This window comes from Struthio camelus, chromosome 14 (assembly GCF_040807025.1).
Source record: "Struthio camelus isolate bStrCam1 chromosome 14, bStrCam1.hap1, whole genome shotgun sequence".
NCBI classification, from domain to species: Eukaryota; Metazoa; Chordata; class Aves; order Struthioniformes; family Struthionidae; genus Struthio; species Struthio camelus.
Window position 1 is genome coordinate 20,457,357 of NC_090955.1, and position 27,686 is coordinate 20,485,042.

The window sequence follows — 27,686 nt, forward strand, 5'->3', positions numbered from 1 at the left end:
CGCCTGCTCCCCCCACCCCACCCCGCCCCGCCGGCCGGCCGGCGCCCGAGCCCGGCCGCCGCCAGCCGGGCGCCCAGCCGCGCTGCCGCGGGGCAGCCGCCGCCGCCGCCGCCGCCCGGGAGCGCCCTGGTGAGTGAGCAGCGAGCGGGCAGGCGGCGCTGGCCGTTGGCCGGGGGCGGCGGGGAGGGCACAGGTGCCCGCGCGGCGGCGGAAGGCCCCGGCCCGCTGGAGCGCTCCCCTCGCCGGCGGCGACCCCGGGGCAGCCCGGGCTTGTCCTCCGCGGTGCGGGACTTCCCCCGGAGGAGCAGCGGGCCGGCCGCGGGGGCGAGGGTGCCGCGGCGGGCCGGGGGGAGGGGCCGTTGGCGGCGGCCGTTGGCGGCGGGGCGCCGCTAACGGCCGGCGCGCGGGGCTCGTCAGGACGGGCGGTGTGGTGGCGGCGGCGGCGGCGGCGGCGGCGGGGGGGGGGGCGGTGGCCGCCCGGCTTCCCCGGCGCTTTCCGAGCGCCCCCGCGGCGGCGGCGGCGGTTCGGCCGGGCCTGGCGGAGGGCGGGGAGCTCCCTCCCTCCCTCCCGCGGCGGTCGGCGCTGCCCGGCTGGCGCTGTCCGCCCGGCGGCCCCGGCGCCGCGAGGCTGCAGGCCGCCGTGCCGAGGCGGCAGCGCCGCGAGTTCCTGCGGGGAAGGTCGCTTCGGAGGAGCGGGGCCGACCGGGGGGTCTTCTGGCTGCCATCTTAAGTTCACCCCTTGGCTTCAGCTGAGTGTAGTTACGGAGAAAATCCCTGGGATTTCGCCAGCGGCAGAGGGTCCTGAGGTGGACGTCTCTTCGAGGGAGTCCGAGGGACGTTGTTGGACTCCACAGCTAGCGTACCCCGTTTGTAAACATCTTTTGTTTGTTTTTTTTTAAATCTTCGCTACTGCAAATTCAGGCTGTTCCGTCGAGCTGGTTTTGTGTCTCAGGTGTGATCGGAAGCAGTAAGTTTTCTGAGTCGAGCTGATTGCAGTGATGCCAAAGCGCTGCTTTTTGAAGATGTAGTGAATAGGAATTTAACAACCGTTCCTACTGAAATTTGAGAAACCAAAGCCAAGCCCACTTTCCTTTCGCTCTTCAAGATTATCAGCAATAAGAAATAATGGGATTTCCTTTTTTCATTAAACCACATAGAAGTAACAGACCAAGAGTTCTAGAATTCCTCCAACAAAACTTGTCTTCGTTAGGCTTTCTCTAACTTTAGAGGAAAGATTTGTTAAAGAGCATTCCTTGTAGAGGAGCAAACTGTAGGTAGTGAAATCTCAATGAAATTCTCTTTGCGGACTGAGATATTAAGAACTCTTAGATACAGAACGGTATAAAATCTGGCAGTAATCTTTCCCTCCAGCCTTAACAATGCATAATTTTTTTTTTAAGGCTATTTTTCAAAATTCTTGGTCTTTATTTGTATTATCTACCTACTTCTGAGGATATTTCTAATCTAATTTGATTTGTGTAAATCCATTGCATCTGTTTTTCTTCTCGTTGATACACCAGTTATAATCCTGGTGTTTGGGATCAGACTCTGTTTATGAGAACTACTCTAAGAGATAAATAAAACACCAATCTGCTCTATTAGTTGGTTGGACTCTTGGTAGAATTTGAGTGTGGCTGTTTGTACATCTCCATTGCTGTTTGTTTTTTGAAGACGCAATGAAATGTTTGTTGCTGAATGGCTTGCGCCTCTAGTGCGTATAGCGAGGAATGGGGACAGGGTGTTTGGGTGGAGAGTGTTGTCTGTTGCTGATCATCCTTACCTCTGCTCAAGTATGGCCCAGTAAGATGAAGGCTGTCTCCCACCCGCCTTTCAGTAGAAATTAGTGCAGTTCTATAAGCAGGGAGCACCCAGAAGTGGTGCTGAAAGTGGTATAACTGACAGTCTAGTACTTTAAAATTGTGGCTACTATCTAAAAGATGATAGAAAATAGTAGATACAGGCGTTCTGGGCAGGTTACTGAAGAAGTATTTTGTTAGGCATTAGGATGTTCTTGCTTAAACATGTGTAGCTTTGATAACTAACACAGTTTGGAGACACTGAGAAGGTTGGTATGTTTGTTTTCAGCTACATCAGAAAGTTTTCTATTATAAAAAGTAGTTTCTGTTCAGTTCCCTTTATTATGGTTAGATGTTGCATGGTATGTTTGCAAGAGAGTATATCATTATATATGATGAGCTGAACTATCTTGCAGATACAAGACATGGTCAGATTAGATTTTTTTTCACCTTTAGTTTCTTATGTTTGTTAGTTTGAAGTCAAGTGAAGTTGTTAATAGCTTGGGAGGGAATGTTACCTTGTTAGAGGGGATTTGTGTATCAAGAAAATAAAAAGCATAAGGTACAATTTCAAACTTTTGTTTTAAGCTTATAATTTTATAAGTGACATGTTAGATCATTAAACTATTTCTGTTTGAATATTTACCTGTTCAAACACACTTCCCAGACACAAAGCAAACAAGGTGAAAAAAAAAACAAGATACTGAATAAATACCTATAAAAGTGGTATTTTGATGATTCCTTTGGCCTAGTAGCCTTCACTCACTATGAAAATAAGTGCAGAAAGATGATTTCTGATAGATGGTAATCACAATCTAAACTGAGCATTTACAGTTAGCATTATGTGTGGGGTGGGCACCTCATCTTGGGAATTATGTATCCATAAATAGAAGCTCTGATCTAGGTGCAATTGAAGGAATTTAAACATGTTGTGGCTTTTGAGGGGGCACTTGGGTACTATGTGAATATCGTTCTCCTTCACAGTACAAATATACTTTACTCTATCCCATCTTAACAAATAAAAGATCCTGACCTGATTTGCATCAAACTGTTGCTTTATCTTACTTTTTTTCTGTAGATTTGCTGACTGCTGATTATTTATGCCTGGATTTCCTCTTCAATTTAGTTCCCTCCCACTGAAATTTTAACTGAGATACCGCTTTTTCGCTGGTGACTTCTGATTGTGACATTTGACTAGAAAGTACTTTACTCCTATCTTCCTCGATGTCAGCTGCTTTTGACCTATTTGGTTGTGTTCTTTAAACTTTTGTTTATCTACCCTTACTTCACTTACCTTCCCCCCTTTGATTGTTCCTTGAGTGTGCCTTATTGTTCTTGCCTCACTTTCTATTGTTGTAAAGCGCTTTATTATCAATCCACTTCTCTCCTCCATCCAACCTATCTCCGTAATTTTGCCACGGATATGAATTCAAGTACCAGACTTTTCTCTGCATCATCTAAAACTTCAGCCTTTCTGTCTCTCTGGCATTGCATGAATGAACACATTCATATTCGGCAGGTTTAAGAGAGATCTCTTATTAGCGTCTGCTTTCAGACCTTTCTTACTAACTTATTTGCAATAGCAATTGACAGTGCTGCTATCCTGTATGTGGGTCAGACCTATAGTCCAAGTATCCTCATGACTTTGACCTCTTCTTAAGCTCATGTCCAGACTATGTCTAAATCCTTGGTACTTTTTTCTGCATAGCATCTTTTTTGTACAGGCCTTTTGTTCTCATTACCCTTCATTCTGTCGTCTCTTAACTTGGTTACTTTTGGTTATTGGTTAGGATCCTGTCTAGACAAAAGCTGTCATAGCTCCACCCAGAATGCTGCTGCAAACATCATCTCTCATATTTTTCTTTGCTTTCTATTCCTTCATTATTTCCTTTTTCTTAATTCAAATATAATGTTCTTGTCTTTATTTCAGATCTTTTTTAGCATTCCACCACTGTGAATAATAACTTTCATGGGTTTGAATGAATGTCTCGTTGTCCAGTCAGCAGTTAGTGTCTGGTTCCAGTGCCTCTACTGCTATTTACTTAAGTTTCAAACAAGCAACTTTAGGGTTGTTCCCTGGGGACTTTCCTTGATGCTTGGAAGGTACTTCTGTAAAGATCCATGAAACCCCTAGATTGTTGATTTTCAAAAGCTTTAATTTCTCTATTGCTGTAGTCTTAAAAAATGTTAATAGTTAGGTATTGCTAAGCTGAGAATACTCCATATGTGCCTAGCATTTGTAAAAACCTACAAAGGAGAGGGAAAATAATGTACTGTTTTGTTAAGCTAATGGGTGTTAAGTTCTTCAAACACAGATGTTGTGTAAAGAACTTGCTAGTGGATTAGTGTCATTGCAATGTTTAGTAACTACATTTGTCTTTCAGATGCTCTCTTAAGTATGATTTTACATTCTACATCTTAATACTTTTACTATCTTTCATAATGTTTCCCTGCTACTGTACAGATGACATGACAGAATAGGGGAAGGCTGAGTGGAAACAGTAGCTTTGATAAATAAACCAACTGGGGAAGATATTAAACTAATATTTGAAAAGATGGTAGATAAAAATATTAATTACTTTAAAATTTTTTGATGTTATAAAGGTGCTTCTGGCCTTGTGTCTCTTTAAATCTGAGAGTGAAGGTTCTGTAGTAAGAAAGAAACTGCTTCCATAAGATTTAAGTCAGATCTACCCAGAGGAAGTTAAGTTTGTGTACTTCATATTTAGCTGGCCATTTATTTTCCCTTTTGAGGTCTGGGTATAGAGTAATTCTTGTGTATAGGCTAAAGTATTGGGGTTTTTTTGTTTTTTTGTTTTTTTTTTTAGCAGGGATTCTTTCTTTCCTGTTGAAAGTCCAATTTTGGATCAGGTCAATTCCTGTAGTACAGACAAGTTTCTGTGTCACGCAGAGGCTTAAGTGGTTTTTATCAGAAATCTGTTTGATAGGCCACAAACCAGATAAAGCCTTGGAAATTGAACTATTCTCTCATTTCTGAGACAAGATTTCTTTCAAGAATGATCGGGCTGTTCTTTGGAGGGTGTTGTGGAGTAGCTGTAGCAGTTGCTCTCCTTGCAGAGAGGCAATTGGGCTTTTAAGCTCTTAAGTATCTAAGAGGAGATTCTTCCTCTCTCATTTTCATAGGTGATTTTTTATTTCTTTTCTGAACTGTTATCCCTGACTTGTCAGTTTACTTTAGGGATGGAAGGATATTTCATATAATTTGTAAAACACTATGCTTCTTGGAGCTAATTTTCGTAACTGCAAATGCATGCAGCATGTTTGGAAAAAATACCAGCGCCTGTGGAATCGCACCCTGGAATTCGCAGATCTCTGTGCTAACAGCATTCCCTTCAAAGAAGCTCTCATCTGGGCACAACTTTCTTCACAGGACATTAACTCTTAGAGAAATGCTTCTGTAGCTCTCGCATGATGTAAGCTTTAAGAATATGCAAAGCCACAGCATGTTATCTAGGCTAGTTTTACTGAAGTTGTTTTTAAAGTGTCTAATTTCCTGAACAGAATTAAGACTTGGTTCCTGTTTCCTTTTCTCGGCGTGGACTTCTGTCACCAGCTAATTCTCTTACTAGGAGCATGTTCTGGAAAGAGATTGAGCATCTGCTGCTCCCATTATTTGAAAACTACTGAAAAACTTATTGAACACAAATTGCTGTTTTCTTCGAAAGCCAGGGCATAATATCCTTTGTATTATTCTGTAGCAAAAGAGCTCTTATAAAGAGTTGATCAAAAAACTTTGTCTTACTTTCTTTGAAATGTGGGACGAAGCTGTCCTACATATCCTTAAAAGCGTCTGTTTGGTGTAGCTACATTGTCTGGTCAGACATATCTTAATTTTTTTTCCATGTGAATTTTGACTCTGCTAGAGGAATTTGTACAAGAGAGTCAAAAATGAACAGTCTGGAGAGAAATAAGTGATGTTGTTTTAAACTCCAGAAAAATAAAAAAAACAGGAAAGAACTGAGCATCAAGGCCTGAGGGATCAAAGTGGAATGGTGAAGGCCTCTCCAGTGAACATTGTTTGCTTTGGTTCAGAAGAGAGTGGCTGAGTGTGATTTAAAGACATATTTAATTAAGAAAGACTTGTTAAGTAAGAATGTAAGATCTTATTTTCTAAAACCTGTGCCCTGTCTACTCCATCTTTAAATAAAAGTTAACTGGTTTTTATTAGCTTGGTTAAAATGTTGTTCTTTAGCAAAGGCTGATTTTGACAGGGAGGGAGAATGCGTTCTTTATCCTGCAACCACTATAGTTAGGTGTTTCAAGTATATCTCTTCATATATAGTCCTATGGAAACAAGATTGGATTTAATTCTTTATCGAAAATATATTTGGAAGCTTAAAATATTTTTAAAAAAATCCTTCCTCCTATATTTCTTTGCTTAGTTTTAAAGTCTTTGACTTTATTTAGGAAGAGGGAGGAAAGATAGTAAGGTTTATTATTTATACTGCCAAGTCAAAGAAATTGCTTCCCAAACATATGCTTATTGTTAAGTCTGTATACATGTGTTTGAGATTTCTGTAGTTGCCGCTACCTTTTTTTTTTTTTTTTTTTAAAGTCATGCTGGAAAGCAAGTTAAAATAAATAGTTTTTGTGACAGAATAGCATGCTACTTTGCAGGGGTGGGGGTGGGGGTGCCCAAATTGTTAGTAGTCCTGTTTTTTTCTTTCTTTCTTTCTCCGTTTGTTTACTTAGCGATTCTGCCTATACTGTTGCCTTCTTATTTAAAAACAGACAGACAAAAGTTGTTGGCCTTTTAACAAAGTGTCTTGATACATGTGCTGTTCTCTTCTTCCTTACTTTCACTTTCCTTTCTTTTGATATTGGAATTTCTTTTTATTTTTGAAGCCATTTATGTGAAACTTAGACAAGTTTACATAAGCTGTAATATAAATTTTTTGTGGGAACAACTGTTGCTTAGTATATTCCTAAAATGTACATTGTTATGTGAGGAGGTTAATTCTTCGTGTATGGGAATTATGTGATATAGGGGGGAAAAAGAGGGAAAAGCAGCTGCTGAGGTGGAATTATACAAGTTGCAGGTTTCTCTCAGTGTTGTTATATAGACACACTCCCAGTATTCATCCCTACGTTCCTGAGTAAGAGTGTATGTATCTTAACAGTTTATAATCTTTGAATGGTTCCACTTAGGAGAGTACACAGGAGAGTACGGAGTGGAAATTTATTGAATATTATGGAACTTATGCAATCTTACGCTGATGTAGGTAATCAGGCCCTCTGTCTTTTCCACTTCAGATGAGTTGCATCTTTGAATGTTGTTTGAAGTAGCTATTGATTGGGATGGAAGGAAGGCATATGAAAAAGCTTACAAGGTATAGCAGGTAACCTGTTGCAAAGTACAGGAGCAATGTCATCAGCTTCAGTTAAGTACTTGAGAATTGTTCTTCTGGTTTACTTTGAATGAAGACTTGATAGGAAGACTAATACTGATATCTCTTTGTTTTTGGTAATGACTTGTTTTTAAAAAATTCTCTATTGGTGTAACATGAAAAGAGCAGCAGAAGTCTGGATTCTCCCTTCTTTCCCCTATCGTTCTGTTGTTTGTTACTTCTTTCTCCTATTAAACCTGATGTGTGTATGCCTGGAACAAGTAGCATAGTATGTTGTATGTTGTGATAATGATTCAGTGAGTTTACTCTTTGAAAAGAGCAGAGGGAGAGATCACCAAAGAAAACAAGATTTGGGGGAATCAGAAATCATTTTTTCTCTAATACTGAACTATTTCAATGCAAAATAAGATAACCTGTGTAAAGAAAGATGACTCTGTAGCAATTGTAGGTAAGATGATAGGATATTTAGGATTTGTAATTTAATGACCAAATGACTGTATAGTATTGTAACTTTGTACAGTTCAAGACTTTGGCTCTGAATTTTCTAGGATCCAGTGAGGAATGGAGACCCCATTGGATGTTTTGTCGAGAGCAGCATCTCTAGTACATGCTGATGATGAGAAACGTAAGTCTGAAACTTAGTTCTCTGCTTTGTTGGATCCAGATGCTTTGTTTGTACTGTATATCAGACTAGACACGGCTTTATTGACCTTGGCAGCTTACTGAATCTAAGACATGTAGAAAAATGTTATTAGAAGTTCTTAAAAGAGCTTCCTCCTGAGGTGCAAAAAGTGTATGTTGCGTTTAAATTGTTTGGCATGCAAGAGAGAATCATTCCTGCTATTTTAAAAATGTACTTAGCATTCCAAATAAAGGTGTCTCTCTCTTCCTAATTGCATTTGCATTGTTAATAGATGAAAAGGGTTGCAATGGAGCTCCTGTCAAACTGAGGAGGATTTGAGAACTCACACTCCCTAGTAATATCAGTTAGACCTGTTCCCTCCTAAGAATGCAGAAATGGGCCTACATGGAAGGATTACAAAGATTCCTTTTCAGTGTATAAACACTAAGTAGTAGATTGTATCATTAGTAACGAGCACTTCATTTTCCTTTCACTGTTACTAAAAGATGCGTATGGGGTGTTAACATCGTAAAGGATGTCAGTGCCCACTGTAGAGTGTTATGTTGCCAGTCATTTGAGTAATATTTCTGCTTTTAAGATTCCCAACAAATGTCCAAGATGAGATAACTGATTTTAAAATAAGATTTTTCAGTTCTGCAAACTGCTGTGCTCTGTGCTGCTTTGTAGAACATACTTTTACTTGCATGCTTAGTAATAACTTCTTTTCAGTTTTTTTCGGAGTGGTGTATGTACTTGGGGAGCGTGTGCATCTCAGCTATCAGCCTGAACAGATGCTAACTAGAAAAAATGGTATTCTGGACTTTAAACTGCTTTGATGTGTAACTTCTGTGCATAAAATTGCCCTTTAAGATGAATGAAACTTTTCTTTTTTTAGTCTTTAATTGTTCTTTTAGTAGGTATATTTTTTTGAAAAGGGGAAGCTTTATATTTTGAATGAAAGAATTGATAGACTGCTGCTGCTAATCAACTTGTATGTATATATGCACGTATGTACGTTAGTAATCTGAATTGTCTTCCATGTTAAATGCATCTCTTGTGATTGACTACTGCCCAAGACCCTGATTTGACTTTGATTTTGAGGTCCATGGCATAGGAACATTGGACTGGATTTAGAAGAATCCAGAGGAAGTCTAATTCAGTGCAACTTGCACGTGAGGAAGTTGATGCGTATCTGGTTCTGTTTTGCAGTCCTTTAGTCTTACCACTTAGACTTGATTAGATTTATGCCACTCTGCATCTTCTAAGTTGTGCTGTCTCTGAATTTGTCCTGTTGCTGTGCATCTTGTACACCAAGACAGCTAAAGAATAGTACAAGAAGCTGCTAAAAGGAAGTTACAGGTAGTCCTGACTAGTCGTTGAACTTGTACTGTCTTGTGTCACTGCTTAACTTTCATGGAAATGGCACCAGTCAAACTTCATTCAGTGTTGTTGAATGGGTACTAGCAGGTTGAAGTTAGTCTTAACCCTGAATTTAGCAATTATCCTCAAGTTTTCCGGTAAGGACCTGGCCTGCTGCTCTTGGAGTTCTCACAGTGGTGCTTCTCTGTATTTCTGTATCCACTATTGCATTTCTCTGCTGAGTAGGATTCTTACTCAGTGTTTCTGATGCAGGACATAACAGAGCATTTATTTTTTCCCTTCCTTCAGTAAGATTATTTTTAGGTATTTGGTATCTGAACAAGCCACTGAACTTATTTCAGTGACCTTTCTTTTATTTAGGAAATATATCCTGGTAATTTTATTGTTGATTAATTGCAAAAAACATTCCAACAGGTTCTTTCTGTCATCAGTAATGGTATCATGTGACATTTCCCACTTCCTAAGTTTTGAATAGCAATTTCAGATTCATTAAGTTTCTGAAATATTTCTACCGTAGCTGGAGTCTTTATTCTGCTGGAATAGAAATTTGTGTAACAGATAAATCCTGATGACCTTCATACCTTTTATGTTTGAAATTTTATCTTGCTTTTGAATGAGGAGCAAAGGAAATGCAGCCATATGCTATACTGACATGATAATACTGTCAAGTCGCTAGTGGTTTGACTCAAGTGAGGCAATAGATCTGCTTGTAAAAATAATTCAGTTTACCTCAGATTTTCTCATCTAAGCTATATGCCATGTAAAAGTGGAATACAGCTGATTTGTCACTTTTTAAAGATCATCTTAAGCTTTAAGATATCACCCATTTTCACTATAACTACTCAAAATTATTCCTCTTCAAAGTTCTTTACAATTACAGTTTTATTGAGAGGTGAAGGTAGTCTTAACACTTTTTCTCTGTTATCTAATTCATTTTGAGGAAAGAAGTATATGTATAATATGTATGTAATATTTTTGAAGTTAGACTATGTATGCTCCTGCACAAGATAGAAAACTAGCTGAAATTGTTGATGGTCTCTTATTCATACATATCAATAATTTTTGCTACTTCTTTCTTGAACATATTAGTAGTATTTGTGCACAAGCCCTTGATCCTCTGAAAGATATATTAAATTACAAATGTTTGCACCCTAATATGCTTTAATCTCATCCCAGTCTCAAGTTCAAACTCATTCTGTGTATTAGCCGCCTTCAAGTGCACTTACTGTATCCAAGCAGTGTGATGCAGGTTCCTGAAAAGAATGGGGTTTATTTCTGAGGCTGATAGGGATTTCATTTTATTCTTGTTTGTCTAAATATATTTTGAGGAGGAATGTTGCCATTATTTATAAACCCGTTTCTTTTTGGCATGAAGGATCTTCTTTTATTTCTGTAGGGCACTTACTGTAGAGCCAAGTAACGTAGAAGAGTGTTAATGTATATGCAAATTACACTCTGTTTAAAACATATCTTTTAAACTTACCAATATTTAAACATATTATGAGGTATGACTGTTTAGATTTCCTAGAGTTGTTATTGGTCTGTTGGTTTCTTTACACAAACTGGAACCTGACAATTTTTTTCTTTTTTCTGTTGCACCTATGTCAATAAGGTGATATGTTCACCTTCAGTAATGTTTGCACTGTACGTTCTTTTCAACGATGCCTCTTTTTGTTTCATGAACTATGCTGGCAGTTATTTCAGCAACTGCCAGTTTAAATCATTCTGCTCTCGTTATCAAGGAATATTTATGAAACTCGTTTGGTTAGCTGCTGTGTCAAGGAAATGATTAATTATGGAAAACAAGTGATAATGGTAACTTTGTATTTGTAACTGTTAGCACTTCGGTGTAAACATTAATTATTTAGTCTTGATATAATGAATCAGTATGTTTAAAACAAATAAACAGAGATAAACAGACGCTCCTTTAGAGGTAGTAACAGTTAAAACAGAGAACACAGGTATTTCCTAGTGGAGTATTCTAATACATTATACAAAATCCATACCGGTAGAGTTTCATTTACATTGAGAGAAACTATGATAGAGGACTACGTTAAAAAAAAAATAGTTATCTTGGATCAAACTACGCTGCTTATGCATATGCTGGAGCTGCATGTGGCATCCTTGTGTACATGGAAGCCTGGAAATGCTATTCCACGCTTCTTGCCTGGGAAGACTGTTGTTCTTTGCAACAGTTCCTTTTATGTGGCTTAGTTTAATCCACTTCTAATAATTAAGCTAGACCAAACAGTGGTATTTCTAGTACGGAAGAATTATTGTGCTTTAAAATCCCTAATCCTTTTTGGAAGAAATGCCTCGTAGAGACAAGCCCTACAAATCATTTCTTACTGTTCTTCATTCATGTTAATTAGGAGAGTGAATTTTCTGCTGGCTATCATCTCTTACTTAGAAAATTAATAAATATGCAGCAATTGGTTGTTTTTGATCCTAAAAACGGTATTACTTCCAGATTATAGGTTGAGTTGAGAACCATTTATTATTTCATTCAGCACTGAAAACATTTAAGATCCTGAAAGTTTTCTGGCTGACTTGAAGTGGAAATTGCATGGAATCTGCTATATGAGTGAAATTGGTACAAATATAGCCTTAAAGATCAGTTTTGTTTGGGTTTTTTTTTTTTTTTTGGCTTAAGAGTTTCATCTGCTTTAGAAAAACATTAATAACATTTTTATAGAGCAGTAGAACAGCAGCGTTATGTCACAGTCTGTGTTTATTATCTATTTAAAAGTTCATCCCATTTCTGGTAGAATTGGTGGGAATAACACATGTTTGCAGTAAGCATGATAAATATTAAACAGCCATGTATTGCTTAATGCAAGATAAAAAAAATTCTGATAGCGCATGATCTTGTAATGCAATGTCTTTTAAATTTTAATTTGCAAACACGTCTGAAGTAGTAAATCTCATAATAAAGAAATAAAGGAAAAAAGTCACAAAAGTATATCTTAGCCAAGAAGTATTTCAGTGTTATTACTTATTTATAGCACATGTTTTTGTTTTTTTTTTGTGGTAGGGGATAGGAATCAGATTGGTTCAGTAAGGGCAATCTAGAGGATGTTTGAAGTTCCTTTTCTTCTCATGCTAAAAATCTACATTTTGTGTCCCTGGAGACAGGTGCAAGACTCTTTGAACAGTTTAACACAGCACCGCTTTTATGTTTTCGATTTCTGGCTTTGCCACTTTGTCTGCAGTTTGTACTATAAGAATATTAATGTTATCTGTAATACTTAATGCTGTACAAATACATGGGGAAAGGTAGTCTCTGTTCTCAAGACAGACAGGGGGCTACTTTTGATGAAACAAAGAGGCAGAGATGGAAGCTCACGTTTCCTGATACCCAGTCCTAGTGCTTTACTCGCTAGACTGCTGATGGTGTAACTTCTTTTAAACCCTGAGTTCTGTTAATGAGCAAAGCAATCTGGCAAAAAAGTGCTGGAAGAGTGTGATGCCATGAACGTTGCTGCAGTGGAAATGGAATGTAGTGGGTAGATAGTACTGCTTTTCTTCTTGTCACTTTCAGAATATTCCGCAAATAAATTGGTTATTCTCTTTTACGTTAGCTCATAGCTGGACCGCTGAATAAACTTGTTCTTCGGGAAACTGTTTTTAAGAAATTCTTTGCTTGAGAGTATCCTGCTGATTTCCGTTCCTTTCCCAGGGCAAGCTATCGCTCATCGTAGATAACGCTAAGATTCTGCCACCGTTAGGTGCTGATTAAATCAGTGTCTCGTCTCCCCCCCCTCCACCCCCCCCCCCCCAGAATGGCTGTGTTGCCCATTTCTTGACAATGAGGGAGATAACAATCTCCCTCATAACAAAAGTGTTATATTTGAGGTTTCTACCAACAGAACTTGCTTCATGTAGGTCTCAGGATCAGGAAACGCAGCAGTCGCAGTCTTTTTTGATCTTATGACCTACTACTTGTTTTGTGAGACAATACTTGCTGAAATCCTACTTGACTAGGTTGACAGCAAGACAAATATGTTAATAAGGATGTTTTTTTGCGTTCAGTAAAAAAAAAAATTCACGGTATTTTGTATTGTTCTTCAGTGCTTTTTTGAATCGGAATTTGTCAATGTTTGTTATATTTCTCCTATTAACCAACCCAGCATAGGCTTTCATTTTGAACTTGATTTCTGTTCCAAAGGGTTTTTCTCTCGCTGGGGAAAAGAGGAGGGAACGTGGAATGCTTCGTGATTGTTTCTCTCCTGAAAATAAGGGAAGTCTCCTGACCTTCTGCCCTTTGTTTTTCAAAAACCTTTTGCTTATTGTAGGTTTGTATTACTTATAATACAATAATTGTACAAATAATATACAGAATGCTTTTCATTATTTTCAATTGTACAAATGATATGCAGAATGCATTACATTATTTTCACAGGGTAGCTTCCTATAAATGGTATCAGGGCCATTTAATCATTTTTAGGATTTTTTTTGAAAATAGGAGTGTTAAATGGGATAATTGATTCTTTTCAAAATGTATCCCTTCTTTCAGAAAGTTTCACCCTTCTTTGCTCAAAGTTTATTGTAACAAGGGAATAAAGAACAAGTAGAGTTATGTTTTCAACTTGTTAAATAGGCTGGAAAATGGAGCAATTGTCTGCTTGGCGCCTACATGTATTTTAATAGCGGTAGAACACCATTAGCATAATCAGTGGAGTGATGGTAATGCCTCCAGGAACAAAAGTGTCCAAACATTTTTCAAATTAATTTAAAAAAAAAATTTGCAAGAGGTTCAACTGCCTCCAGTTTGTAATTGTGCTGTAGCATCCTTCAGCGTACCAGATGTTTCTACCAAAGCTGCACTAGCTCAGTAAACAGGCTGCTGCGAGTCCTCAACCAGTGTCAGCCAGACAATATGCCTTTTTTAAAATCCCTTTTTGCTAATTGGTGATAAAATGTTTGCCGTGGTTGGTGGTATTACCTTCACGTAAACTATGTTTACTGAAACACTCTCTCTTTAAATGTTGTTTGGCACAGTGAGAGGAAAGAGTCTTCTTACTAGAATGGAATTTGTCATCAGATACCAACTATTGCTCTGAAAATTGCAGCTGACTGAATACCATATTGTTAAACGTGATAGCACATACACAAACATATGGAACTTGTCAATGCACGTGCTTCTAAATGGTTGTAGTTTCTGAAACACTATACTTGGAACTTTGTGCTCAATGTTGTCCATTTTACAATAATATGTTTTTATACCCTGCATTTTGAAACAAATACATGGAAATTATTCAGTCTTTATTTGGGTTTGCCTGTTTCTGGCAGGAGATGGAAATTACACAAACAGACTTTTTTTTTTACCGCTGGGCAAAACGTACTAGGATGAAAAAATCTGGCCATTCTTAAGGTAATGAGTATTATATGGCTTATTTCACTAAAAACAAAAAGTGTCTTTCCTTAATTAGAAACACTTCAGGCTGACTTGTGAAATGCAGGGTGCTTTCCCAGGATGTTTCTTCCACATCTTTAAAAGCATAGAGAATCAGGACAACATCAGAACTGTCGGCATCACACATGAAAAGCTAGTGTTCTCATTTTGGGCAGAAGTAACAAGAGGAAAGGGAAATGGAGATAAAATGTGTCAAAACCATGTCAGATTTGGTATATTTTCTATTGTTCATCATTTTCCTTTTTTCTAATATAGTTATTTATTGCAACATTTTATCTGTGTGTCTGGAAATGTGAGGAACTCGGTGCTTTACAACTTCCTTGTTGCCTCTTGCCAGTATGCATGCCATCCCTCCCATTGCTCAGGTTCTGTCCGCTAGATGCCATACATTCTGGAGTGACTGATTCATTTTCCAGATGGCAAGGCAATGCTTCTCGTGAAAGAGAATGTCTTTGGTGCAATAAGCAATTCTATCGGGTTTTTTTGTTTTTTTTTTTTTAATTTTTTTTTTTTGTTTTTTTAATGCAGGCAGATGAATCTGGAGGTACCTTTTCCAGCAAGCATATTTAAGAAAGGACGACTGAGAAAACTTTGCATTCAGTTATGGTTTAAAGACCATATACTGAAATAAAGAGGTGATTTCTCTTGCATGTATAGTGTTTATACATGCACAATATGTTTGAACAATATTCAAGTTATAAAGTCAATTCTCTTAGAAGCACTGCAGTGTTAAAACTGAGGTCGTCCTGTACAATCTTGACTCCTTTTTTTGTTTCACAGTCTTCAGTGAAATGATTACAGAATATTTACATTTCTATTGGAAAAAGGAAATATGTAAGTTTTCTGTTAATGACCATATGTTTAGTATTTTCTTTCTGCTTGTTAGGAACTCAAACTTTATTTACGGTATGCCATTCAAATTCTGACCTGAAGGAGGAGAGACCTAAACATAGGTTTTCCAGTCCAAAATAAGTGTCCTGATTAGTGGCTAATATCCTAATTAAATAAAAGAAGGATACTGTCAACACTCACTCTCTGTTTTGCTAACTCACCACTTTTGTTCGGTTGTAAAAATGCAATTTTTTGTTTCGGGCTGAAGAGAACAAATGTCTCCCCCAGTAAACAAACAATGAAATATTTTACTTTTGTCCAAGCTTTTAAATTTTTCCTTCCTTTGCTGTTGAATCAAAAATCAGCTACTTGTCTAAATATAATCTCAGCTACAAATCTGCTATGGAGCAGTGAACAACGTCACTGCGGAAACTTCGGACATCCATAAGCTGAAAAGGAGAATTGCTTCTGATTTTGCAAATTGTAAAGGAGATTTATAACACTTCTCTGCTGTTTGGGGGAGGGTTACTTCTGTTCAGATTTTAAACTTAATGACACATTTATGAAAAGGCCTTAAATAACCCTAAACGGTATTACATGGAAAATTTTTGTCCATCTGCTGCAACAATATTGTATTAGGTGATAATGCTTTGATAACATTGGAATTAAATTTGGTTTAGATATTAGAATTTAATTTGGTTTAGATACGTTTATTTTGTCAGTGATAGAAATTGTAAACAGTAGTTGGACAGAAATAGTCGTTTGTGTGTTCTTGTGCTCTTGTTTTAAATGGTTTTGTTTTATCACACACACTAGGTTTAATTTTTCTGAAACTGTGGCAGTAGGAAGTAGCTGCTTTTATTTTCTGGATCATGCCCGTGTTGCCCATTTGGCTCATGTGAGAGCAGCTGTGTATTACAGATGTAATACAGATTACAGAGTTACAGATGCTGTAATTCTCTGGCCTTTAGTTGCCTTCTTTAGAGACAGGTTATTTGGCTCATAATAGCAGAAGAGCTATAGTTCATCTATGGCTCTGTCTCCTCTTCCAGTATTTGTATACTAGCACATTCCACCAGGACTCCCAGGTCCTTCTTCACAGAGCTGCTTTCCAGCAGGTCAGCCCCCAGCCTGTACTGGTGCATGGAGTGTGGGACTTTGCACTTGCCTTTGTTGAACTTCCTCTCTGCCCGTTCCTCCAGCCTGTCCAGGTCCCTCTGAATGGCAGCACAGCCCTCTCGTGTATCACCCCCTCTTCCTCATTTTGTATCATCAGCAAACTTGCTGAGGAGGCACTCAGTCCCTTCATCTAGGTCACTGATGAATAAGCTGAACAGGACTGGAGCCAGTATTGACTCTGGGGGACATCGCTAGCTACAGGCTTCCAACTGGACTTTGTGGCACTGATCACAACCCTCTGAGCTCTGCCTCAGAAGACCAAAGAAAAGAATGAGCTTTAAGCAAATGTCAGTTATAAACTCTTATCGGGAAACTTTTAGTTTCCCAAATTAGAAACATCTGTATTATAATGCATTTTCAGGGAGATTCTGATTTGTTTCTCTATATGGTGGTCTGGTAAAACAGGTCTATTCCAAGTTATTCATCTTGTGACTTGCAGAAGTCTACTAGGTATTTCAAAGAAGGTTTTTTTTTTTTTTTTCCTGAACGATGGACAGTTGGCTTACACCTGAAGTATGTCAGTTTAGCCTATCTAAAATAACTGATGGCATGTAATATGGTTGTTAAATCTTCATTGGGATTTCTGCAAGTATTTTGTGACTTTGTTTCATAAATTGATCCTGGATTATGTGAAAGAACATGTAGTAGACTTGCATGTGTGAATTATTACTATGCTTGTTATGGTACTCAGTAACATGGGTGTCTGTTGACTCCATGATCACAGAATCACAGAATGGTTGAGGTTGGACGGGACCTCTGGAGATCATCTAGTCCAACCCCCCTGCTTAAGCAGGGTCATCTAGAGCAAACTACCCAGGAATGTGTCCAGATTGGTTTTGAATATCCCTGGGGAAGGAGATTCCACAACCTCTCTGGGCAACCTGCTCCAGTGCTCAATCGCCCTCACAGTAAAGAAGTTTTTCCTCATGTTGAGGTGGACCTTCCTGTGTTTCAGTTTGTGCCCGTTGCCTCTTGTCCTGGGCACTACTGAAAAGAGTCTGGCCCCACCCTCTTGACACCTTCCCTTCTGATATTTATACACATTGATCAGATTTCCCCCTGAGGCATCACTTCTCCAGGCTGAAGAGTCCCAGCTCCCTCAGCCTTTCCTCACAGGAGAGATGCTCCAGTCCCTTAATCATCTTAGTAGTCTTTTGCTGGACTCGTTCCAGGAGCTCCATGTCTCTCTCGTACTGGGGAGCCCAGAACTAGATGCAGTATTCCAAACGCGGCCTCGCTAGGGCTGAGTAGAGGGGGAGGATCACCTCCCTCCACCTGCTGGCAACGCTCTGCCTCATGCACCCCAGGATCCCATTGGCCTTCTTGGCTATGAGGGCACGCTGCTGACTCGTGGTCAACTTGTCCACCAGCGCTCCCAAGTACTTCTCTGCAGAGCTGCTTTCCAGCAGGTCGACCCCCAGCCTGTCCTGCTGCATGGGGTTATTCCTCCCTAGGTGCAGGACCCTGCACTTGCCTTTGTTGAACTTCAGGAGGTTCCTCTCTGCCTAGCTCTCCAGCCTGTTGAAGTCCTTCTGAATGGCAGCGCAACCATCTGCTGTGTGAGCCACGCCTCTCACTTTTGTATCATCAGCAAACTTGCTGAAGGTGCGCTCAGTCCTTTCATTGAGGTTACTGATGAATAAGTTGAAACAGGATTGGAGTCAGTATTGACCCTGGGGAGCACTGCTAGCTACAGGCCTCCAGCTAGACTCTGTGCCACAGATCATAACCCTCTGAGCTCGGCCATTCATACAGTTCTCAGTCCACCTCACCGTCCGCTCATCTAGCCCGTGCTTCCTGAGCTTGTCTCTGACGACGTTATGGGAGACAGTGTCATGATGAAACTTACAATACTGTTTGGCATATGTATGCATATTTTGTGAATCCCCTATATGAAAATGTTAGTATTTTACAAACAATAATAAAACAATTCCCATTAATATAATGAACACACACAATGTTGGGTCCTTGCCAGCAGCTTTGCTGAAGGGTTCAAGGATTCAGCTGCATTTAGGAGAAAGGAAGATTCCATCAAAGCTATGTTTCTTCATTGCATTCTCTCTTGAAAATCTAATATTGCCATTTTCATAGCTAGAGAAACCAAGATTACTCAGAGATGAAATCTGTGCAGTAGCTTATCCATTCTCTGTAGTAAAAGTTCTGAGCAAGTTGGTGCATCCACGTGACAAATACAGTGCTATGTTGAAATAATAATTTCATTTTTACTTCATTTTTGCTTAGCTGCCTTTACTCTTATGTGTTTTGAGTAGAGATTTTCCTAGCTAGACTTTTTGGTTACTGTTCTTTTTTGCAGTGATCTATTCATATTTGCATGCGTACAGAATCACAGTACGGTTGAGGTCGGAAGGGACCTCTGGAGATCATCTTGTCCAATCCTCTGCGGAACCTAGAGGTTGCCCAGGACCCTGTCCAAATGGCTTCTGAATGTCTCCAAGGAAGGAGACTCCACAGCCTCTTTGGGCATCCAGCTGCAGTGCTCAGTCACCCTCACAGTAAAAAAGGTTTTCTTTATGTTGAGATGGACCTTCCTGTGTTTCAGTTTGTGCCCACTGCCTCTCTGATCTCTTGATAATTTGGCAGGATTATTCTAAAATTAATTTTCTCTTTACTGCTCAGAAACATGGCATAGTTGTATTATGACTTGCTGCACTGATCTTAATGCAAACACTTTAGTGTCGATGTCTTTCTGTTTTGGATCATACCCAATTATTAATGCTAGTAAGCAAAAGACTGTGATGACAGAAGAACGTAAGTCTTCACTACTTCACTAGCTTTTGGCTATTCGCTCCTAACGATGTACTGGTCCATTCGAACTTGTGCAGTTATGCTCTGCTTACCTATTTCAGTTACTAATAATGGTAGATTTGTACTTGGTTTTGTTTCCAATAGCACTCAAGTCATTTCAAGAACTTTTCAAATGGGAGTTGTGTGCCCCCACTGCCGTGCAGTATTGTATTAGAGAGAAATTGTTTGCCTAAGGATGCAGCATGGTATGAATGTTACGAGCCAGAAGGATTTTTTTTATGGTGTGGCAGAGATGGACTTTCTGGTAGAACAGAGCAGCGATCACTTAGATGATCTCTAGAAGGGTGTAACATTTGTGGGGCCTGCTTGGAGAAATTTGTGCGTACAGCTCATGACTGGAGGTCAGGATTAGTTCTTCTGGCAGAAATGTTAAAATGAAATGTCCTGTGGATTATGCTGGACTTTTGGTTATGAGAAGCAGGAATTTGCTGTGCCAGGAAGACAGAAGCTAGTGCATAGTAGACTGCAGTGATGAGTCTGTCAGCCTTCTTGGCAGTTTTTTTTTTCCCCTGTGATATGGTATGGGATTCTGTATACATTTTGCGAATGTATTGAGAATATATAAAGTAATAAGGCAAGATTTTTAGTAGAAGATCTTTTACGTATTTCTCCATTTGGTTTCTAAATGTATTTTTATGTACTCTGTATTTCCTTCTCCCCTATGGATCCCTGTTCTCCATTAAGTTGATAAGAGATTACTGTTTTCATTTTAAGGTTGAAGTTACGTGTTCATTGAAGTAAGTGGAAAATATTTTTAAAAATTACACTACTTTGACTTCTTTTCCTTTGACTGTTGTTACACAGAAATTAAAATGGATTTCTCCAGTAGGTGTACAGTATTCATTGCTTCCTGTAAGAAGCTACAATGTAAATGAGGAGCTTTTTTAAAGGCTTTCATTTACTTACTATTTGTTGTTATTTGTTGATAGCTGCACGTACTGCTTGTTGATGTTGAATGTGAAAATTTGGCAATGCATGGCCTCGATTTGTCATCTGTCTGTTACCTTCTTTCAAGTTCTCAACTTCCTATGACCAGGATTTTTATTACTGTTGTTACATATGCTTGAAGTCCTCAATGCTATACCTTGATAACTGCTTGGAATTTCTACCAGAGCCATAAGTAACTTTCTGCCAAAATGATAAATCCTTTTTATCTTTTTCTGAAAACGTTTAGTAATTTCCCTTGGATTAGTATCTATAGCTCACTCAGGTTTTCATTCTTAAATGTCCATAAAAAGGATAAACATACCTCAGTAACATTGTCTTTTCCTTTTTGATCATCTTTCTTATAATTTGAATTACTTCCGAAGTGTCAAAGTTCCAGCAGAAATGTGTTTTCTTTTAAAGAAAACTTGGATTTTCTCCGTCTCCTATGTTGGAAAAAAAAAAGTTGACTTTTTTTTACTGCATTCTTGTAAAACATGGCATCTCTACGTTTGGAGGCAAATGTATCCAAACTGAATTTTAAATAAAATTTTTATTTATTTGGAGAGTTCTCTCTCTTAGGGACATGATATTTTCCTTTCCATAATCTTACCAATTTCCTTTTTTCTCTAACCCAGAGATGCAAATTGTTTCTCTGTTAGGATCCACTCATAATGAAGGTTGCTGCTGGTAGACAGGCTTGGTACTTGCGTAGTATTCCATATATAATCCTGGCAAAACTCATGGTTCTGTTTTCATGACGCAATAAAAATAAATGATTCTATACTTTACACCTTGTTTTAAACATAGTAATTGCCAAATGGTGACCCTAAGCAACTGTGTTAGCAAAAGGGGAAGTGGTTTTGAATTGTTTTCTGGCATGATTGTACAGAAAGATGATGAACAATTTCAGAGGAGGCTGAAAAAACACTACAAAAGTAAAGCCAAAAAATGTCCCTGAATGATGTCACTATACGAAGCAAAGCAGTGGATAACATTGTGAGGTATCAAATTTTGTTTTGGATTGGGAAAACAAATAGGCTATCTTTTGATTAAGATAAGTTTTCCCCAGCCCTCTCCCCAAATTATCCATATGACTTTTAACAAGCCCAGCTTGTGCTAATGATTTCCTACTATCTAGCAGCTAGTATTAGCTTGGCACATTGGAAACTTTGTATGGGGCTGGAGGCGCTAACTAGGAAGATAAATTGTTCCCCAGCTTCTTTGGTTCACTGCTGGTTTGCTAACCTATCAGTTCTCTTTTCATCCCTTCCTGTTCTTAGAAGGGTTTTAACCTCTTTGTAATAATTTTGAATGTAGGAATAGCATCTTGTGTGAGGTCATGTTTTCCAAAGGTACTGGTAAGATTTCAAAAAAGTTTAGCATTTTTTTTCTTCAGGCCTTTTCTTGTAATTTTCCTAACCATTATTTTATGAAAGGAGGTAGCAGTTGTAGAAGTTTCAGAAGGGTGTATGTTTATCTCTATTTTATAATGATTTATTTTGATTTCTCTGTTTCTGTATTTTGTCTAAGGTTATGTCTAAGGTTTGCTCTTGCCATATACTTCAGAATTTAATTACTTTTATGAATGCATTCTAGATTTATGCTAATGTTACTGAAAGTAGACTTTTGGACTGCAAAGTGCTTTTTTTTTTTTTGCTGATGCTTAAAAACAAATATTTAGTGGGAAACAGTTACACACCTGTATTAAAAACAAAGATGAGAGCAAAAGGATTTGTTATTTATAACGACCCACTAACAACTTCTAGATGGTTCATATTTGTCTATGTAAAAGTGTGACAGTCAAATAGGCATGCACATTCAGACTAAGGCTGTGAAGAAAACAACAGTTGAGTTGTCATATGTAGGGACCACTGCTGGCTTTTTTAAAATTAGAATTAATGTAAATACAGAAAAATGAGTGAATATTGATAAATGGCTTGTAGCAGTTTTGATTGTGAGGAGGACTGGGGACATGTCTAGTAGCATATGTATATAATCGCCAGCTGGACACCAGCTAAGCTGCTGATAACCCTGTGTCCTGGCAGCTGCAGAAGGCAGCCACATGTTAAAGGTTGCATGCATTTTGGTAATTTTTGCGTAATTCTTCACATGAGGTGTGCACATGTGAGAGAACTGCATTCATTCTTAATCCCTACAGCAATTGTTTTATGCCCTGCAGAACATGAATATAAATTCTGGTATTTGTGATAAGCATATAAGGTCCTTTTTTGGAATTAGTCCTCTGCATTCTCTGCAGTCTTCTAATTTTCTTTTTACCTGCTATTGCGTAGGCAGTATTTTGCTGTTATTCTTTTGTTCTTTGTTCAGTGCATAAGGGTAGTAGATTGCAGGTTGAAAATGAGTGTGCAAGTTATTGTTGGTGTTAAGTGTCATGGTGCTAGGGTAAACTATTTGATAAAATGTTCAGTGGAAATTGGAGTCTTTGTGTTTTTTGTATTTGTAGGGCTGGGAGGAGATCCACTTAATATGAATTGTTAAGTAACTAAGATTATTTTAATTTCAAGAAAATATACTGAAATTGGTTGGATTAAGATATTGATACATTTAAAATGCTGGATGCTTTTATCCAAAAGCTAATGATGTTTCAGTCTTGATTTTTTTAATTTGAGTTTCTTTTGGCTCCTTTAAAATAGAAACGATATGAAGACGCTTTGTTTCAGTTCAAAACTATTACTAAAACAGTGGAACTGAAAGGTTTGTACTGTCAGCTTTAACTGAAAGATACCTTACCACACTTTGATGTTTGCTCTTTTAAAGGTATGTTGCTAACAGCGAGTGAAAGATGTGTTGAGAAACGTTGTAGAAAGGGGCTGGAGGAATAATATGATGGGCTGCCCTGTGTTAGCATATTTTTAGCACAGTTAGCACAGCCTCTCCACAGTGGTGAAAATTTTGGAGGGGCTGCTGTAGCCTGTAGTTCATAAGAGTTTAGGTATATTAATATTTTTTTAAGCCAGGATACCCAGGTCATTCTGCTGAAGTAGATGGTGAAGAAGACAACTGGAAAAGCATAGGAGTTCTTGTTGGGAATTTAGCTGGAGGCTGTGACAAAAAAATAAAAGTAATAGACAGCTTCACAACTCTTCAACGATCTCTTATTTCTTAAAGTCTGTTACAGTCATAGTTTAGCTGATAAGGATATTTTTCAGACTGTAGGGTTTGGTTTTGTCCCTGTATTGCGAAATAGGCTCTGAATCGGTTCCCATTTAAACCAATGGCAAAAGTCTCTAACTTTAGTGGTGCAATGTTGGATAAACATGAGGAATAAAGTTAGCACAATGCAAAATGGTAACTGTTCTAACTTTCCTTTGAATTTCTGATATTCATAGACTGTGGTTTCCTTGCTTTATTGGTTGTTAGTCCATAGATAGTTTTGAGTGGATGGATTAACTTATTTAAGAATCATCACAGTTTTCTTAAAGCCATTTTATACTTCATATTTATGAAACACACAAATAGCTGGAATGTCAAGTTTCATTCCTAACTTAGTTTTTGACCATGCAGAAAAAACTTAACTATAGTATAATCACACTTTTAACAAGAATTGCCTGAGTGGCCAAGGGATATATAGGCTAAACTTCGAATGAGCGTTAGTCACAGTTTGCATGGTAGATCAGTATGTTTCTTCATTAACAGATATTTCAGCATTTAAAAAAAATCCTCCTTTGCTACAGAGGTTGTGGGTGTTATTCAGTGTGCTGTGCGTTTCTGATGTAAGCAGTGCTGAGCAGAGTGCTTCCCTTGTGGGGCTCTGGTTCCTGCTGAGCACAGGATCTGCAGGCGTGGAGGGTGTCTGCCGGTGAGGCTCAGTTGATTTGCCGTGCCTCACCTCTGTGTCAGGCCTCCTGGCTCCCCCTGATTTTCTGCTGGCACAAGAGTCACTGCCTCGCGCAGGGATGGGTTAGACTCTTGCCGTCGTGTGGGTCGGATGCCTGCCTCCCACTAACTTCCAAAGGTGTTAATGGGTAACTGGATGCATCTTAGTCTCTTAGACCAAAATGGCGCTTTTGCTGAGCTTGTCACTTTTCCTGCTTCCTTTCCACCATGCGCTTTGAGTACGGTAAAGCAGGATTCTCCACAGTGGCCAAGGAATCAGAATTTATTTAGTTGAACAGTCAGATATTGGTGTCACATCTCCTCTGCTTGTTCTCAGTTTTAGGGTGTGTTCAGAAGTTATATCATCTTTATTTGAAAACTAATGTCAAGAAACAACTTAGTGGAACCTGATGCAGACCTTTCTAAGGACAAAATAGTATCGGATCGCCGTTTGTATAACACAAGCTACAGCAATATACAACCATTTTTTATTGGTTCATGTCCTCCTAGAGTTTGCACCAGCTCAACTAAATCGGATTAAAAATAAACATTTTAATTGGAATAGTAGGGGGGTGTACGTGTGAGTATGTGAAGACAAGAACTTAATGTTTGTATTAGATTTTTTATATGCTTATTTCTGTTGAGAATCGTCACTGTAATCCACTAACGTTTTGCTATTAGAGCTGTTTATCAGGAATCACTGTCTTGCTGAGTTTATGGTAAACAATATTGCCCAAGTTTGTGCACTGACATCCAAAGATTCAGAACTTATTTTGAATGTATGTTATGAAACGGTTCACTAGATTGTATCACTTTGTTTTTTATTGATAGCCTTTCTGTTTTCTTCCAAACCTCACAAATTAGCTGGTATATAATAACCTCTGACAGTCCCCAGATAGCATTCTTTACATTTAATCCGGAGTTCACTGCTGTGCTGGCTGGTGGGGCTAATTGGTTTCTTTGGGATTGTCTTCGTGGAACAGGCGCTTCTGACAACGATTCTAATTTTCAAGCAAGCAAGGAACACCTTAATCAAGTAGATTTTAATTTGAGTTGGTTGATGTGTCAGGGAACAGAATGAGCCTGAATTAGCACAACTCGTCCGCAAATACAGGCACTCTGTATAGCTCAGATATTATTCTATAGCATGATCGCTCTCTCTTGCGTTAGTGTAGCTGAAGAGAAGTTTTGATCAGTGTAGACAGCTCACAAACTCTCCTGAAGGTATGAAAGCTTTGAGTTTTCACTATTTGTTGAATATGTGGCAAACAGTGGGAGAAAGTCGTGTTTAAAAAGAAAGCTATAATTGCCTGCCAATGAATAAGAATGGTTTGAGAATAATGACGACAGTGAATAATGGCTACAGTACAAGTAGAATATAATTACTAGTTTATGAAAATTGTACTAAACTTTGAAAATTCATGCTCCAGAGATATGTGTTTCTGTCCAAAGAAAAATGGAGGGTTGTAAAGAAGGTAGACAGCTCTTTTGAGATGGATTTTCGTGGTGGCATAGAATTAAAAAGAAATAAAAATTTAGACGTTAGTTTTGACAGGGAAAAATGTGTTGGTCTTTTATACAGACAGCTCAGTAGGTCTATTATTTTATACTATTACTATTAATGACACTTACTAAGTTACTCTTGGCATGCCTGCTGCAGTCTGAAAAAATACAAAGCATCTATTAGCTTTTGAGTTGGGAAGGTTTATTCATTTATGAAAATTTACAGGCATAGTTTCGGCACCCTGTTTATATTGTTCTGGCCACCTCATGAAGGTACTTTTCCCTAAGGAAGCAATGTTCACATGAAGAGCTATATGGGTATGACTGTGTGCTACAGTTCTGATGGTATGTTTCCATTTGTAGCTGAACCATGCTATGAGAAGCCTGCAATGTGAACTTTGATCTTGGGATCATCTGTACTACAGATTTTTTACGACAGCCACAATCTTGCAAATGCTTATTCTCATGAACAGTATTGTGAAGTTCTGATTATTATGATGTATGTGGATATGGAGTCCTCATTTTAACTAGCTTCCCTATGTTTGATCTTGATGGAGTCAGACATATCCCAATTTAAACCTAAAGAAATTGTGAAAAGAAGTCATTCTGAGATTAAAGTCCCACTGAAGTTAAAAGGACTAGATTTTGCCCACCCAGATGTGTGAAGATCCATAAGCCAGATGTGTAAAGATCCACAAGAGGAGTCCAAGAGTGTCAAAAGTTGTGCAATTTACCACCTACCCAAGGATTGTCCACAGCAACATTTATTTGATGCAATGCTAGGCTTGCAAATCAGGACTTACTGGCTAGAATTAGCTGCCTTCACTCCCTTCTGTGGAACTAGTGGACTTTGCAGAGATGCTGCACTTTCTGGGAGAGGATCAAAACTTTACGCTCATGGTCCCTGAAGAAGTCTAGCTCCACCAGTATTCTTACTGGGAAGTCTTACCGTTTTGTAGTTTCTTTTTAGACGTTTCATGCTGCCTTGATCTGAAAAGGGGGGATACAATCCTGTATTTGTTTGTTTCCTGATGATTGAATTTATTTCTTTTTGTCTTCCTGTAATCAAAGTTTAGGGAAAGCATTCCCTGTCTAGAACAAGAATTTGGCACAATTTATAACCCACATCATCCAAAACTAAATGTTTTGCAGAGGTTAGCATGCAGAGTGAATACAGTCTGGAATAAGGAAACAGAGGTAGGTATTCTGCAAAAAACATGTAGTGTCAGGATTCTTTTAGTAAAGGTTCTCCACTGGCTGGCAGTCTTGTGACTTTTAAATTCATCGTCAGTAAAGTAGCAGGTTGGACAGGTTCTGCCTGAAAAGAATGCACAGACCAAGAGTTCTTTTATTTTTAATTACTAGACTGGATGAAAGTAAGAAGGTGTGGTCTGTGGCCCAGTGTAAGAGTCGGGAACTGACTAGCTTATGTGCCTTTAGGTAAATCTCATCTTCCTGCCTTGATATAGGTGTGATACGTGCCTCAGGAAGACACTGAATATATTCATGTTTGCAAGGTTCCTTGGAAATAGAAATTGCTATGCACATAATATCTCTAATATGCTGTTAGTACTAGAAAATGTTATAAAATTGGTCTTTTAAAATAAACATATTTTATAAAAATACAGATCGCATGGCTTCAGTTTAGTTTAGTAGCATTCTTTTTTCTCTTTGTTGAAAGTAACTGAAAAATGCCCTCTCGGGACCTGTAATATAAATATTTCTTTGATTTTGTGTTATGAGGTGCCTAAAAATCTGACTTCAGAGAAAGCTTAAGACAGTGAGTATGTCCTGAGAGAGAAGATGATATCTACATGATTGAATGCATTTGTTGAATTGGACACAGGGAAAAAATGTATTTTAAGAGTATTACCAATCTACAATGGTTTTAAAGTTTTCTATTCTGCCAAATTCAAGCGTTTTAACCCTTCAAGATTGGCCTTCAAAATGGCTCAATTAAAATAAAAAAAAAAAGTTTTTACTGCTTTCTAGTTTTGACC

The 27,686-nt window shown here is 38.6% G+C and overlaps 1 protein-coding gene across 4 annotated transcripts in view; it reads left to right on the forward strand.

The window, feature by feature from the left end:
* Window positions 1-47: 47 nt before the first annotated feature.
* The window catches only part of VGLL4 (vestigial like family member 4), a 90,858-nt gene continuing 63,219 nt past the window's right edge, over window positions 48-27,686 (forward strand). The window contains exons 1-2 of one of the 4 annotated variants that reach the window (XM_068960361.1): window positions 48-129; window positions 7,714-7,790. In XM_068960361.1, coding sequence (XP_068816462.1) covers window positions 7,727-7,790 — 64 coding nt within the window. In that variant the 5' untranslated portion in view covers window positions 48-129; window positions 7,714-7,726. Of the gene's footprint in view, window positions 130-532; window positions 871-7,713; window positions 7,791-27,686 lie in introns of those variants that run through there. The other 3 variants (XM_068960364.1, XM_068960363.1, XM_068960362.1) reach the window with 3 other exon arrangements.